This window comes from Erpetoichthys calabaricus, chromosome 2 (genome assembly GCF_900747795.2).
Source record: "Erpetoichthys calabaricus chromosome 2, fErpCal1.3, whole genome shotgun sequence".
In the NCBI taxonomy this organism is placed as follows: domain Eukaryota; kingdom Metazoa; phylum Chordata; class Cladistia; order Polypteriformes; family Polypteridae; genus Erpetoichthys; species Erpetoichthys calabaricus.
The window spans coordinates 32142155-32159255 of NC_041395.2; the positions used below are offsets into that span (position 1 = coordinate 32142155).

Here is a 17101-nt window from a genome sequence, read left to right on the forward strand (position 1 = left end):
AAAGGTTTCAACAGGACATTGCTACAATGGAGAAACTATACCAGGGCAACTGGAATCCATCAATGCTTCCTGACTACTGTTGGACACTGCAACGTGATGCATCAGACATTGGATACAAAAGAAAATCAGGAGCAAAACACTTTTAAATCTGTTGAATTTAATAGCGTATGCGAAACATAAACGTGACTAAATACATTATTGTCATAAACATTTAAATGTCTATTTCTCAGAGTTCCTACGTGATACAGTAAAACCAAAACTATATTTGTGCATACCCAGTAGGTACCTGTCAGCAAAAACTTTTCAAAAAAAATGTGCAGTTGTTAGAGTTAACATGCGTCTGTGATATTGGGGTCTCTCGATGTTTTCCAAGCTTCTACTAGGAAAGGGTCCAGAAAACAATTTTTATAGGCATGGCAGTCAGATGATCTTTTGTCATCCACAGATGAGCTTCAAAACTATATAGAGGGTGTATCGGTTTCATTTTCTGTAGTATTTTATTTTTTATGCGATAAACTTACTGTATGATCCATTATGCTGCTGTGTAGTGATGAAGTGCAGACACATTTTACAAGAACAGTAATTTTCTGCTACTTTAGCTAACATTTGTTACTTCTCACCTTCTCATGACAAGAACAAATATCTGAGCATTTATTATCCTGTATGATAAAGTTTAAATTCTTACCAAATTCAACAACATTCTGGTGTTCTGAAAAAGGGGCCAATACTGATGAACTTTTTGCTTAAATATGGAGTACTTAAGTTGCATAAAAAATGTGCTAATGGTAGGACACATATGTGTGTGTATATAGTAAAATACAGAGAGAGAGACAACAGTCAGAAAGAGCTGGAGATACCACGACATATACTTGAAAATGAGCACATAAAGCAATAATACATCTTTACAGACTTGAGAACAGAAAATGAACAAGAACATGTCCGTTAAATATCTGGTAGGAAGGAAGAGGAAGGCTCTAATGGACTGGAAGTGGAAGTGATGTCTCTAGAAGGCTAGTTCTTCTGATGGTCTGCAGAGGAAGAGAGTGTTAGAGAACAGCCCCAATCCCTGGTCCAGTGGAGAAATGCATTAATGTGTGCCCTTAAACTATCTCCCATGTGCATATTGTAACCAGTAGGGGGTGCTGCAGCACACCAAACCCCAGATACCAGTCCCAGTTGCAAACACCAGGTTTATGAACAAATAATTACCTTAACAAAGTCTTCTTAACAAGCACAAACATATTTCCAATCCCATCCTTCTATTCTTCCACTCTTCCCAGGTGAGCTTTGTTCTCTTCCTCCAGTTGGCTTCTTTATCTTCTCAGTGAACCGGAAGCTCCATAAAGTTGGTATCATTAATCTCTGCAGCTCCCACTGGCAGCCAACATGGAACCCAACAGGGCTTCTAAATGGGACTACAGATCCTAGCAGGCCCTGTGGGTGTCCATGTGGGACTCCTGACCCAGGGATGCTGCCATCTAGCGAATCGAGGGAGCCTGTACTCCTGACAGGTCATCTCCCCCTGTCTTTTGGTCATAGTGGCCGCCCGTCCAGGTAAAGAAGTTCAGTCCATCCCTACCAGAATGCAAGCATATTCACTCTAATGTTGCCACCTCCTGCCAAACCCCTGGCAGAGGCCTTTTTTTCTTGGCCATTCAGTATGGCAGCCTCCCGGCCAGGTAATAAATCATGTACCATTCTGGTCAGGACACCAGCCAATGCCTGCCGTCCATCACAATATATTCATAAAAACACTTTATATGCAGTGGATTCATAAAGTATTCAGACCCCTTCAGTTCCTGAATATTTGTGTTGTATATTTAATTTAAAATGGATACATTTGTCATGAATCTACACTCAATACCCCATAATGGCAAAGTGAAAACATTTTCCAAAAAAATAGCAAATTTATTAAAAAATCAACAAACTGAAATCTCTTATTTATGTAAGAATTCAGACCCATTGCTGTGTCACTCCAAATTTTTGTTCATGTGCATCCTGTTTTCTGTAATTCTCCTTGAGACTTGTTTAGAACTTGACTGGAGTCCATTGGTGGCAAAATGAAATGACTGGACATTGTTTAGAAAGGCACATGTACATCTGTGTCTATGAGGTCCCATAATTCACACCGCATGTCAGAACAAAAAGCAAGTCACAAAGTCCAAGGAACTCTCTGTAGAATTTAAACTGTGGTGAGGTATCAATTTAGGGCAAGGGGATAAAATCATTTCTAAAGCTTCCATGAGCACAGTGGCCTGAATTGTTCTGAAATGGGAGAAGTTTGGGACCTCCGGCATTCTTAATAACTAAGTAACAGGACAAAAAAGTCCTTGGTGTGGAAGTCAACCTAACAAACCTTCAGATGTCCTCTGCTGAGATGGGAGAACCTGTTGGAAGGATGACCATCTAAGCAACATATCGCTGAGGTGCGTATGACAGCCAGCCTGGAGTTTGCCAAATAGCACAGAGTGTCAGGACAGAAGCCACTCTTACATACAAGGCATATGAGAGCTCACTTGGACCTTGGGAGTATGAGGAGAAAAGATTCTCTGGTCTGATGTGACAAAAATTGGACTCTTTCTTTGAGTAGAACTCGCAGCACTATGTCTGGCAAAGACCAACCACAGCTCATCACCTGCCTAATATCATCCCTACAGTGAAGAAGGGTGGAGGTAGCATCATGTTATGGGGGTGTCTCTCAGTGGCAGGGACATAGAGGCTGGTCAGAACTGAGGGAAGGATGAATGCACTAACTAAGTGCAATTTGATGGGCAAAAGTGGAAAATTCATTCATTTTAAATTAAATCTACCCAACAAAAGTGGGCAGAAAGTGAAGGGGTCTGAATACTTTTTAAATCCACCGTATGTTAGATTATTGGGAGACTCAAAAGGAGTGAGGTAGGAGTTAGTGTGAGGTTTTGAATAAGTGCACTCTGTGATGAACTGAATCTTCCTGCCAGCCTACTGCTGCCAGAATGGTATCCAACATGACAGAATTTGGCCAAGAAGGTTAGGAAAAGTAATGAATGGAACAGCAACAGTGTGCTGAATATTTAAAAAAGTGATTGCTAAAGAGATCTGGCCATTCTTACTCCATTTAGCAGGCAATATACTCATATATTTGCATAGTGAGACAGCATGATGGCACAATGGTTGGCGCTGCTTCTTCACATATTCAGCTTCTTTGGGTTGAACCCCACTGTCCGTGTGGAGCTTGCACCAGTGATGCTGTATTCCTGTACTGTGCATACCAAATACAGAAAGACATTTCCCAAATGGATCTTCCATTGGATATAACATTGATTCTTCACCTCATTGCATAACATAAAATAAAAATGTAGGTCAGCCAGAAATTATAGTTTAGTGTATGAATATTGGGTGGAACGAGATACATGCTTAATATGTTTACTTTCTATTTTCACAGAAAAAGAATAGGTGTTTATCTACATTTACTTTTTGTACAAATTTAAGGCTATTTCACATTAGATGACTTTTCCAGTGATTTTCAGTCGTAGCCTTTATTTAAATAATTGTATCCAGTCAGTGGTGCGCTTCTCTAATGTGACATACCCAGCGACTGAGGCCAACTGGTCTGCAAAACAGGTTTGATTTCCTCATTAGTCAGAGGGGTGGGCTCTGTACACAGGAGGGGCGGCAACCAAATGAACCAATGGGTGCTCATCCAGTACAATGTGTTTTGAATCTCACAAATAGAGGAGAAGCTTGCATGTCTGACGTCTTGTATTTTACTTACCATACCAGAATGGGAAAGATAAATAAAGTGGTGGTGGGGGGGATTAGTGCTTAACTCACTGCAGCTGTTAACCCTTTTGTAAAGGCTGTTAGAAAAAAGGATCAGGCATTACTGTGCTGGAAGATCAACGCTCGGATGGTAAATGTGGCGTAGGCTGTGAATACCTGTCGTATAATCTGACATGGCAGTGACGAGATCAGTGACTGAAATCGGCAAATCATGACATGCCACACAACACAAAGTTGCATAATGTGACATGGGCTTAAGCTACAACCAAAAAAGCTACCTCATGTTTCTCCTAAAATGACAAAAGAACAAAGTAGGGACATGTCACAAGTGGAGAATTCCAATCACACATGAACATAACATGATTCCTGAATGCTGCTGGTGAAGCTAGTTTTAGAAATGTTGTTATGTTATGTTATGTTATGTTATGTTATGTTATGTTATGTTATGTTATGTTATGTTATGTTATGTTATGTTATGTTATGCTGAAGACACTAAAGTTGAATATCTTGGTCTTCACTGGCAGGTCCTCCAGATCTTCAGTGGTGTTCTTAACAGCTTCATGACCATCTTCTTCACCTGCCTTTATAACAGATGCAGTCTCTACCTGATGTCTTCACTTATGCCTTGCCCCTTTGTAAAATGTTTTATTTATTATTAATCACTTACTGTCTATTTAATTTTATTTCTGTATAAATTCATTTCATTTTTCACATTTTCATGTAATTATAAATTAATCCAGTTAGCAATATTAAGCATACATCCCCACAGTTATTTTATCTTCCATTTCTCTCAATTACGAGTCAGCTAACGACAGCAACATACCCTCCCAAGGAAAATGGTTCACATCATATCTTTCTAATAGGCAACAGTTTGTCACATTCGGCCGATATAAATCCTCCACCTCACCTGTGTCGCATGGTGTCCCTCAGGGTTCAGTCCTTGGGCCATTACTTTTTCTACTTTATATCCTTCCTTTGGCTTAGATTATTCACAGACATGGCCTTAACTTCCACTGTTATGCAGACGATATACAGTTATATCTTAGTACAGACTCCCCTACAGATTCACCTCCCAGTACACTCACTGAATGCATCACTGATCTTAAGCTATGGTTGGAAAATTACTTTCTCAAACTTAATGCCAATAAAACTGAAGTGGTAGGTCCCAAATCCCAACTTTCTAAGGCATCCAACTTCTCTGTTTCTGTTGATGGTACACTTGTCAAACCTGCTCCTGTTGTCAGACATCTTGGTGTTTTGTTTGATTCATCACTTAACTTTGAGCTACACATTAGGTCTCTTTCCAAAATTTCATTCTATCATCTCCATAACATTGCCTGCCTTCGTCCATTTATGTCCTTGTCTGATGCTCAAACTCTGGTTCATTGTTTCATAATGTCTTGTATTGATTACTGTAATTCCCTCTTCATCGGCCTCCCTATAGAATCTACACAGAAGCTACAGTGCATTTAGAACTCCGCAGCCACACAAAGCATTTTGCTCACATCTCCCATGTTCTCTCCCAGCTTCACTGGCTCCCGGTTCCATCAAGGATTAAATTTAAGATTCTGCTTCTCACCTTCAAAGCCCTCCATAACCTTGCCCCCCTCCACCTCACTCAGCTCCTTACACTCCTTGTCGCTCTCTCAGGTCCTCGAGCAGTAATCTCCTTCCTGTCCCACGTATCAGACTCTCCATCCTGGGGGGCAGGTCCTTCAGTGCTGTAGCACCTCAACTCTGGAACTCTCTTCCTCAGTCTCTCCGAGATTGCTCCTCTTTCTGCACCTTTAAATCTCAACTGGAAACTTTCCTCTTCTATGAACTTTTGTCTTCTGTGTGATTTTTTTTTTACTCTGTATGTAAAGCGACTTTGGGTTTGTGAAAGGCGCTCTATAAATGCAGCTTATTATTATTATTATTTAAATTCCAAAATGCTTGAAAGATATGTGAGAAAAATAATTTTAAAAAGTGATACAATATCAGCAAAATACATACACATACACAAAAAGAGCAAACAGCACATACAATTATATACAGTGCATCCGGAAAGTATTCACAGCACATCACTTTTTCCACATTTTGTTATGTTACAGCCTTATTCCAAAATGGATTAAATTCATTTTTTTCCTCAGAATTCTACACACAACACCCCATAATGGCAACGTGAAAAAGTTTGCTTGAGATTTTTGCAAATTTATTAAAAATAAAAACATTGAGAAAGCACATGTACATAAGTATTCACAGCCTTTGCCATGAAGCTCAAAATTGAGCTGAGGTGCATCCTGTTTCCCCTGATCATCCTTGAGATGTTTCTGCAGCTTCATTGGAGTCCACCTGTGATAAATTCAGTTGACTGAACATGATTTGGAAAGGCACACACCTGTCTATATAAAGTCCCACAGTTGACGGTTCATGTCAGAGCACAAACCAAGCATGAAGTCAAAGGAATTGTCTGTAGACCTCCGAGACAGGATTGTCTTGAGGCTCAAATCTGGGGAAGGTTACAGAAAAATTTCTGCTGCTTTGAAGGTCCCAATGAGCACAGTGGCCTCCATCATCCGTAAGTGGAAGAAGTTCGAAACCACCAGGACTCCTAGAGCTGGCCGGCCATCTAAACTGAGCGATCGAGGGAGAAGGGCCTTAGTCAGGGAGGTAACCAAGAATCCGATGGTCACTCTGTCAGAGCTCCAGAGGTCCTCTGTGGAGAGAGGAGAACCTTCCAGAAGGACAACCATCTCTGCAGCAATCCACCAATCAGGCCTGTATGGTAGAGTGGCCAGACGGAAGCCACTCCTTAGTAAAAGGCACATGGCAGCCCGCCTGGAGTTTGCCAAAAGGCACCTGAAGGACTCTTAGACCATGAGAAAGAAAATTCTCTGCTCTGATGAGACAAAGATTGAGCTCTTTGGTGTGAATGCCAGGTGTCACGTTTGGAGGAAACCTGGCACCATCCCTACAGTGAAGTATGGTGGTGGCAGCATCATGCTGTGGGGATGTTTTTCAGCGGCAGGAACTGGGAGACTAGTCAGGATAAAGGGAAAGATGACTGCAGCAATGTACAGAGACATCCTGGATGAAAACCTGCTCCAGAGTGCTCTTGACCTCAGACTGGGGCGGCGGTTCATCTTTCAGCAGGACAACGACCCTAAGCACACAGCCAAGATATCAAAGGAGTGGCTTCAGGACAACTCTGTGAATGTCCTTGAGTGGCCCAGCCAGAGCCCAGACTTGAATCCGATTGAACATCTCTGGTGAGATCTTAAAATGGCTGTGCACCGACGCTTCCCATCCAACCTGATGGAGCTTGAGAGGTGCTACAAAGAGGAATTGGTGAAACTGGCCAAGGATAGGTGTGCCAAGCTTGTGGCATCATATTCAAAAAGACTTGAGGCTGTAATTGCTGCCAAAGGTGCATCGACAAAGTATTGAGCAAAGGCTGTGAATACTTATGTACATGGGATTTCTCAGTTTTTTTATTTTTAATAAATTTTCAAAAACCTCAAGTAAACTTTTTGCACATTGTCATTATGGGGTGTTGTGTGTAGAATTCTGAGGAAAAAAATGAATTTAATCCATTTTGGAATAAGGCTGTAACATAACAAAATGTGGAAAAAGTGATGCGCTGTGAATACTTTCGGGATGCACTGTACAACTCTCTGTACTACATGTATAGACAGGCTGAAATCTACAGTAACTGTTCAATGCTGACCTCAGTGTTAACATGGGCAGTGTAGCCCCTATTGGAATGTATTTTGAAATGCATGTAGTAATAAAATGCATTGCATTTGTCTTTCCATGGCACATTACATATATTTTTAGAAATAAAATACATTACTACAAATGTTTGTGATGTGCCATCTGTTGGAATGAAAAATGCAATGCATATGTCTCTGTTATATGTGCTATTACAGTGGTCTCAAACTCCAGTCCTGGAGGGCCACTGTGGCTGCAGGTTTGCATTCTAACCTTTTTCTTAAGTAGTGACCTGTTTTTGCTGCTAATTAACTTGTTTTGAATAAACTTTAAATGACTTGTTTTTTAAGATTTGTTCCCCTGAATTTCTTTGTCGTTCCTCTGAATTGCTTCATTTCTTTCCTTCAATGGCATCTAAACAGAAATGAAATGTAAAGTGAGTGAGCCAACAAAAGACCAACTAAGTCAGGGCCTCAAACTCTACCCAATTTCATTCCAACCTGTTGTTTAATTAGGAGTGGATTCTTGTTGTTAATTAAACCCGTTCTTTAATTCCATGGATTCTTGCTGCTCTCATTGTGCAATAGCACACATTTCTGAAATTATTGATTTTCTCTTTTCTAAGAGCTCTGTTTTGGGATCAACATTCCTGAGACCTTCATCTTTCTTTATTTTCAAATATCGTATGATGGTCACAGTTTGCTGGTCATGTTTTGGTTTACTTTGTATCTCATTATTGTTTGGCAGTTAATTAAGGGGAAAGAAACAATTAAGGGCTCTGAGTCTTCAAGATCAAGTCAAATAAAATTAGTTCAAAACAAGTTAATTAGCAGCAAAAATGAGACACTATTTAAGGAAAGGGTTAGAATGAAAACCTGCAGCCTCAGCAGCCCTCCAGGTCTGGAGTTTAAGACCCCTGTGCTATTTAGGTATGGGATTCATAAAATGAATGTTAATGTTTGTGGTGCACCATCTGTTAGAATAACAAAAACACAGCAACTGGACAGACACTATCTATCTATCTATCTATCTATCTATCTATCTATCTATCTATCTATCTATCTATCTATCTATCTATCTATCTATCTATCTATCTTCATATAACACCCCTTTTACACAATTTGGCCTTTTTGTCATTACATTTCTGAAAGTTCCCTAACTTGTTGAATTATGATTTTTTGTCATTTTTGTCTACATTTATTTATGATCTCAATAAAAAACTTAAATAGCAAATACTGTTATGTTCCACCAACTCTGTTTAATTAACTGCATGTTTTGCTTGTTGTAGTATTTTCTATGTGGAATTTTTGCCATGGAAATTCAGAAGAGACCAGCACGACACAAAGTTAGTGCCATTTTCCTTTAATTGTGCACATGTTACCACTAACCTTTGTTTTTAAAAATAAATCATTAATGTATGTTTGATTTAAGATTTAAAATTCTTCCCCCCCCAATGTTGTCTTTATGGAAACTGAATGTCCTCCTGTGCTTACACAGCCAAACTCATGCTGGTTATGCCAGCTGGAAACTGCACATTATGTACATGTGAGTATGGCTGTGTGTTTTAAGACTGTTATCTTATCCAGCATTATTTCCAGCCTTAATGGATAGATGGATGGATGATTTTATATTGAATTGTGTGAGTTTCACAATGATAGTTTCCATTACCTCTGAAAATAATATTTATGCCTGATTTGTGATGAATAATAATCAATAAGACGGTCATTCAGGACGATGCCATGATAATGTGGAATTTAAAAAAGAAATTTTAACTTGGTTAATTAATTATTACCCTGTGTTTGGATTCAGCGGGTTGGAAAATTGAATTAAATATTAGTTTTGCCTTCAGCAATACAGGTAATTAATTAAATAATTCAGCAAACCTCCTATTTTATTTACCTTTCCATTCTCTGTTGTTGGCAATGGTGGTCTCAGCCTTTAGACTTGTATCAAGGTAACTGAGGCACACTCGTTATAAGAAACAGAATAATACAATAACAAAAGGATTATCAAAGTATAATAACTACATATATATATATATATATATATATATATATATATATATATATATATATATATATATATATATATATATATATGTATACAGTAGGGCGGCACGGTGGCGCATTGGGTAGCGCTGCTGCCTCGCAGTTGGGAGACCTGGGGACCTGGGTTCGCTTTCCAGGTCCTCCCTGCGTGGAGTTTGCATGTTCTCCCCGTGTCTGCGTGGGTTTCCTCCGGGCGCTCCGGTTTCCTCCCACAGTCCAAAGACATGCAGGTTAGGTGGATTGGCGATTCTAAATTAGCCCTAGTGTGTGCTTGGTGTGTGGGTGTGTTTGTGTGTGTCCTGCGGTGGGTTGGCACCCTGCCCGGGATTGGTTCCTGCCTTGTGCCCTGTGTTGGCTGGGATTGGCTCCAGCAGACCCCCGTGACCCTGTGTTCGGATTCAGGGGGTTGGAAAATGGATGGATGGATGCATACAGTATATTGACATATAAGACTGGACTCAGACATACTAGACAGACAAACATGTAAAATACAGATTGGCTGTTTACTGGTATTTAGAGTCCTACTTTATCTTGGCACAAATAAATAGTTTTATAATATCACGTCTTTAAAGGATTCCGTATAAAATTTCAGTGAGTTTATTCAATTCACGGTTCCATCAGGTCACTCACTCCAGAAATGATGCTTCCTTTTGGGAGGCTCAGGTTTAAATGGAGTCTGAACCAGAAGGGGTAGGGCCAGGTGCCCTGACTGGGCAGTTTCTCAGCACTCTGACAATGTTAGCGTTAGCATCCCCTTAAATCCCGGCAGGTTATTATATACTCCGATGGAGTCTGTGAGGAGGTCCTCCAGCATGCAAGCGTGACAAGGCGTTAAAGTCCAGCACCCACATCAGTTTTGATAAAACCCTCTTCCTATAGTGTTTGTTGATCATCAAACAATAAACTTTATTCAATTTCAATAAAGTGACCTGTGGTCATGTGTTTACGGCAAAGTGAGCACACAACCAAGTGATACGCACCAAAATGGCAGAAGGAAACAGATGAGAAGCAACATCTGCTGAGCATCAAGAAAACCACAGAACATTATTAAGTGATGAAGAATGAAAAAGAATAAGAAGGCAAAAGGATGAACCACATTGACAGGCAAGAGTTCCATCCATCCATCCATTTTCCAACCCGCTGAATCCGAACAAAGGGTCATGGGGGTCTGCTGGAGCCAATCCCAGCCAACACAGGGCACAAGGCAGGAACCAATCCCGGGCAGGGTGCCAACCCACCGCAGGACACACACAAACACACCCACACACCAAGCACACACTAGGGCCAATTTAGAATCGCCAATCCACCTAACCTGCATGTCTTTGGACTGTGGGAGGAAACCCACGCAGACACGGGGAGAACATGCAAACTCCACGCAGGGAGGACCCGGGAAGTGAACCCAGGTCCCCAGGTGTCCCAACTGCGAGGCAGCAGCGCTACCCACTGCGCCACCGTGCCGCCCCAGGCAAGAGTTAATCCTGAATATAGAGAAATGAAGCAGAAGACAAACACACAATGGCTTATAGTCATGCCAGACAAATTCCAGGATACAGAAAACAAGAACACCTCAGAAACAGAAATGCAAGCTGACAATCAAGAAGAATGTCACATAGTCAAGAACCTCCGGCTATACAGAACACAGCGCTTCCCAGATTCAGTCCTGGGGACCCCCTGTAGCTGCAGGTTTTTGCTCCAACTACCTTCTGTTTTTAATTGGACCCCTGGGCTAATTAAGTGATGTGTTATTTCCCAGATTCTGTGGTTAGGGAACAATATAGAAATGAGAAAACTAAGTTTGTTAAAAAAAAAAAGATTAAAACGTACCAAGCAGTTATATGGGAATAATGTATTTGTTTCTTTTTAACAATATTTTCATCTTGATTTTCATTCTACTTTTCCAGGTGTTCTAATTGTTTAATTATTCCATTATTTACTAATTAGTGGGTCTGCAGCCTTTCATAATTCAGTGTTGTTTGCCAGCGTGTCTGCGCTGCTTGTTTTTAATTGTCATTAATAAGATACAACAAAGAGAGAAAGGGCAAAAGAGAATGAAAAGAGAGTTAAGCATTTAAATCTACAGCAGAAGCAGAAATACTTCTAAATGTCTTATAAACGTAAAAATCATGCTGCTGTGCTTTTCTGAATATAGAATAAGAGAAAAAAAACTTTTTGTAAATTAAATTAAAAATTAAATGAGCTCAGTGTTATCAGGTGTTGTCACTGATTATGAAGTTGGTTGAAACAAAAACCTGCAGTCACAGGGGGTCCCCAGGACCGAAGTTGGGAAGAATTGATTTAAAAACATTGCTGTTTTGTGTATTGATGTTTCACTGATGACCGTTACTTAGCAAAGTTACAACAGCAATGTGATGAATGTCATGCTGTGCTTTTTAAAGTTAGAAACTAAAGAATGTGTTGCCAAAATCTTCTTCTTAACAAAATGCAAAAAAAAAAAATCTTATCCCGAAAAGGCATCTTGATGAGGAATCCAACAATACACACTTACAATACATCTAAGATGTCGCCCTTAAAGGTTTTCCAGTGCTGTCTCTGTCCTGATGTCAACACAGGGAACTCCAGTTTCTGTATTACATCTTGCCTGAAGAAGGGGCCTGAGCTGCTTGCGTATTGTAATCTGTTCAGTTAGTCAATAAAAAGGGTCATTTTACTTGACTTCTCATTAGTGCCAAAATAAAAAAGTTCTTGATGGACTGTAGAAGTACAACAATCAATTTTGACTTTGAGAGGTGTCACTTCACCCTACTTTCTCTTGGATCAATCTATGGCTAACACGGTACAACACTCTACTGCTTTGAGAGGAACAGTAAGAGTAACTTTAGAGATCATGAGAGGTTCCAAGAGCTCTTTATCTTTCACTTTGTTTTTATATGCATTTTAATTTTGGACCAGGGGGTGATTGTGTTCCACTAATAAATATTAAAATAGTTTGCTGACTTATTTGTGCCGTATTCTACACATTCCCTTTTGTGTGAATCTTTTCTCTTCATTGCAGGTTTCATCCCTGACGGCACTAAACATATTCAGTTTGATCCTGGGATTGTGTGCTGGTGTCATTCACGTATTACAGATGTCTCTACTTCACCTCTTCATGCTTACAACGGTTCAAGTATGTGTCACCTCTTTTTACACTAAAGTCTCAACTTCAGTCTCCCAATGTCGTGTTTTGGCTTGGGAACCAGCTATGGCTGCTCCTCAGCTTTGAGCACAGTGCTTACTGTTATTAGAAAACAAGATTAGGCCTGGAATATTCTGAAATGTTTTCTGATTACAACCAATAAATTGAACCCCTTAGCGGTGCTCAGTCCACCTGCCCAGGGCCTTTCTCAGGTATTCCTATATACATTAAATCATTTATAACATAAGACTTGCAATGGTGTTTTGCGTAAAAACTGTTTAATAGTTTTAGGTTTATTGACTTTACTCATCAGTTTTGGTTTTTCTTTATGTTTTTTAATGAATTGTTTTGACCCTCACCTGTTAATCCTCTATGGTTGTCTCGATGCATGCTCAATAATTCAGGTAAGAAAATTCTAGAAAGTTGATTCTGTTCATCTGGACATAGTTATTTTTTCCGAAGGAGATACATTACCTGCGGTGGGTTGGCACCCTGCCCGGGATTGGTTCCTGCCTTGTGCCCTGTGTTGGCTGGGATTGGCTCCAGCAGACCCCCGTGTTCGGATTCAGCGGGTTGGAAAATGGATGGATGGATACGTTACATCACTTATCCAAGTGACTTCCTCAGTCTCAGTTCTGCAGGTTTCTTCAACCATATAAACAGTACCATTGCATAATAACCGCAACTAGCACCATTGACTAACAATGGACCGTGTGATCAATGACATGCAAATTGTCCATTGATCAATGGCCATGAGTACCATTCACAGAGAATTGGGGAATGGCTGCAATCACAGCATTGTAAGATGGTGAAAGATGTACCCTTAGGCCCCGTCCTCGGTTCAGAGATGATCATTCCCTTTTCACGTAAATGGCCTCCTTGACTCCTCGCTCAAGCCAGCATTCCTCCTTGTCCAGGATGTGCACATCTTCATCACTGAAAGAGTGACTACTGTTCTGTAGGTGTAAATAGACTGTGGAGTCCTGGCCTGATGAGGTAGCTCTTCTATGTTGTGCCATCCGCTTTGCCAGTGGTTGTTTGGTTTCCCTGATGTATAATTCACGGCAATCCTCTTGGCACTTAACTGTTTATAAGGTTGGAGAAACCTGCAGTAGGAAGTCACTTAGATGAGTGATGTAACGTATCTCCTTCAGAAAAAAACTATGTCCAGATGAACAGAATCAACTTTCTACAACTCTATGCTTGTCATTGTGAATTTCCCATTGGGATTAATAAAGTATCTATCTATCTATCTATCTATCTATCTATCTATCTATCTATCTATCTATCTATCTATCTATCTATCTATCTATCTATCTATCTATCTATCTATCTATCTATCTATCTATCTATCTATCTATCTATCTATGTACTTTTGCTCATTCCTACAACTCAGGCCTTTTCTTATTTCACAGTACCTCCATTGTTCATGAATTGACTTATTTGCTGTCTTCGTGATACTGGAATCTTTCAATCTATGCATTGTACTTCAGAATGGGCATTCATTGGTTGTCACCTCTCATGCACACAGAGCCCGCCTCTCTGACTAAACACAAAGTCAAACCTGTCTGATTTTGATTTGTAAAACATTAGCAAACCTAGCTGAAAGCATGTTTCCAGTTTGGACTCGTCTGTCTTTTGTTTTAACATTTCTTGCTGACTTGGAGTGGCACGTTGTCCCCCATTTTCTGTTCCTGCTGCTGGCCACTTGGCTGGCTCTTTGTGTACAGGGTGGTTCAGATCTAACTATGCAATTATTAAAAGTTGCATAGTTAGATCTGGACCACCCTATATAATTTTGCCACAACCTTTGCAGTTGTTTGTTCCCAAGGTCTAGTTCATTCCACTAAGATCACTACACTGGTCTCCCTGCCAGGTAAGGGTACGGGGTTTATACCTGCTGGGATGTCAGCCAAGCCCTGCTGTCCGACACAAATGATTACGCACGCAAGTCAAATCCAGGGTGTTGAATTTAAGAGGTGACAAAGTGACCTGCTGTGCTGCTTTATTATGAAAACACCAGTAGATGACAAAGTATTTAAATTCTGCTTTAAATGTGTAATATTAATATTGTGTTTCTATTAAGGTCATCATTGCACTTTTAACACTTCTGGGAATGGTCAGCTCCATGTACTGTCTGATCCTGATCTGCCTGTCATTCAAAAGATACCAGCTACGCTATAAAGTGCGCTACCAACGATTAACAGAGGTACGTACATCGTAAACTGCCTTTAACATCTGAACAGTCTTACAAGCTGACTACACTGACTGACCACAAGCTGACCACACTGGACATTGGAGATTTTGCACTTTTGGGTGCACCCTATGCATTTTGGCCTGATGATCACAAAAATCCCCTTAGAATTTTACTTTCACATACTGTTTTATTACACTCCTGGACTCTATATTTGTGATTTCCTTTCATATTATAAGTATGCACTTACAGTAGAACAACTACAACTGGACCATCCGTGACAATCCAAAAGCTACTAAGAATGCAGCTCAGCTCAGATATTATAGACAAAGTGTATTCTTAAAATTGGTAATCCCTACTTATTAGAAAAGTATTATAAGCACATGAGAAAAGTAGACACTATGTTTTACTAGGCATTAAGATGTAAGAGTCAGAATTTGAAAAGACTTATTTCTATTATTCTGTATGAGCTAGAAACCACTTCTACTTCATTAAGCAAAGGTTAGACGTGCAGAAGAGCCGGAGAAGGATGGGCCCCTCGCTTAAAGAGCGAAGGTGAACACCATCCATCCATCCATCCATTATCCAACCCGCTATATCCTAACTACAGGGTCACGGGGGTCTGCTGGAGCCAATCCCAGCCAACATAGGGCACAAGGTAGGAAACAAACCCCGGGCAGGGCACCAGCCCACCACAGGGAATGTGAACTCTTTGGCTGGAAATAATGGTAGCACGTGCCGAGCTAGCAGGGAGTAAGGCCTTGTCATGATGGACAGAGAGAGGTTTTGACACCCCCTCAGTTTCGAAATATTGGTAGAATTAAGTAGAGGTAAGATTAGAGCAGTGAAATGAAAGAAGTCAGATGACGATGAATAATGGCTTGTATGATAAGAATTGTAATAAATGTAAGAGATGCCTATGGCTCAGGGCTCAAGTCATCTGAATTGAGTCTGTATGTGTGCCGTTCAATAAAGCTTCATTCTGCTGCCTGTCCTGGGACTCCGAGTGCCTTCATTGGGGCTAAGGGTGCCCGCGCCAGTCTGCTTCAACATATATCAAGTACTGCAATGGGACAGCCGGGCTAAAGATTCTCATTACATTAATGTCCTTAGCGTTAGGTTTACCTATGGAAAAAAAAGGTGTCAAAAAACGTAGAACTTCTTTCAACAAAATATGTCATTATGTGTAATAGAAACACGTAAATACAAAAACTTCAACATAAATAAATTAGGAAAGGAATGTTTAATGTCCGTGGCTTTACAGATGCAGATTTAGTACACGTCCTTCGTGTGACACGTTTTGAGACAGTCACAAATGCACAGCCCGACGTTGCAACTGGGGCAGTAGACGTGTGTTTCTTTGCATGCTATTTCTTATAATTTTTTTTTGTCTCTTGATCATGCCAGGGTAGAATATCAGTATTTGATCCACACAATCAACATGTCCTTTGTGTTATTGTGAGCTACCACAGTACCAGGCTTCGTGACTTCCACATTTCTGCTGAGACGATCATTGACAGTCACTACATGGTGAATAGTGCTTTGGAGGCTAACATCTTCTGTGTCCTTCCACTTGATCACAATCATTTTGCCACGTTCCTACTTGCACCACGTGAATCTTCAACCCAACCAAACTCACCAGCCTAATCACGAGGGGTTTGACTGCACAGTGCTGTATGCATCATTTTCACTGCACTTGTCAACATCTGATGACCATTTCACGTTGCCATCGCTATTGCTTGATTCATTTAAAGGTTCAGTTTCAGTTTGTTCTAAAACTGGCTTTATAGCTTCTTGTTTACAGACCATTGTACATGTTGGTTGAGGGCTCCGCCCCACTCATGAATATTGATGAGTTACCTTTGTCACACACGTGCACGTTTGGGACAGCTTAAAGGCTCTGGTAGTGATAATTCTTCGCTGATCCACAAGATGGCACTATGCACTAATCCCTCTTCCTCCTTCTATAGACCGGATGATTGACAACCCAACCAACCTCTGATGTCAATTTCAGTGTCCGTCCCTCTGAACCCGCCTCTTTCTGCCTGGCCAGTACTTAAGCAGAAGTGTTGCCATCTTAGTCAGTCTGATCTGAGACTCGTGTCCTTGGTGACATTTCAAATCCTTAGTGACATTTCTTTTGCTGATAAGCCACACTTATTTTTGCCTTTATAATATACAGGGTTGCAGTGTCGCTCCCAACTCTTTGTCTTAGATGGACAACTCCCCAACTCTGGTTCTGGAGGGCCCCAGTGGCTGCAGGTTTTC

The 17101-nt window shown here is 40.6% G+C and overlaps 1 protein-coding gene across 6 annotated transcripts in view; it reads left to right on the top strand.

Annotated features, from left to right (window-relative positions):
- si:dkey-30c15.13 (uncharacterized protein LOC558731 homolog) overlaps nt 1-17101 on the top strand; it is a 191242-nt gene that overhangs the window by 169020 nt on the left and 5121 nt on the right. For all 6 annotated transcript variants that reach the window (XM_051922419.1, XM_051922416.1, XM_051922417.1 and 3 more), the window contains exons 3-6: nt 4287-4397; nt 8744-8800; nt 12517-12630; nt 14726-14848. In XM_051922419.1, coding sequence (XP_051778379.1) covers nt 4287-4397; nt 8744-8800; nt 12517-12630; nt 14726-14848 — 405 coding nt within the window. The remainder of the gene's footprint in view (nt 1-4286; nt 4398-8743; nt 8801-12516; nt 12631-14725; nt 14849-17101) is intronic.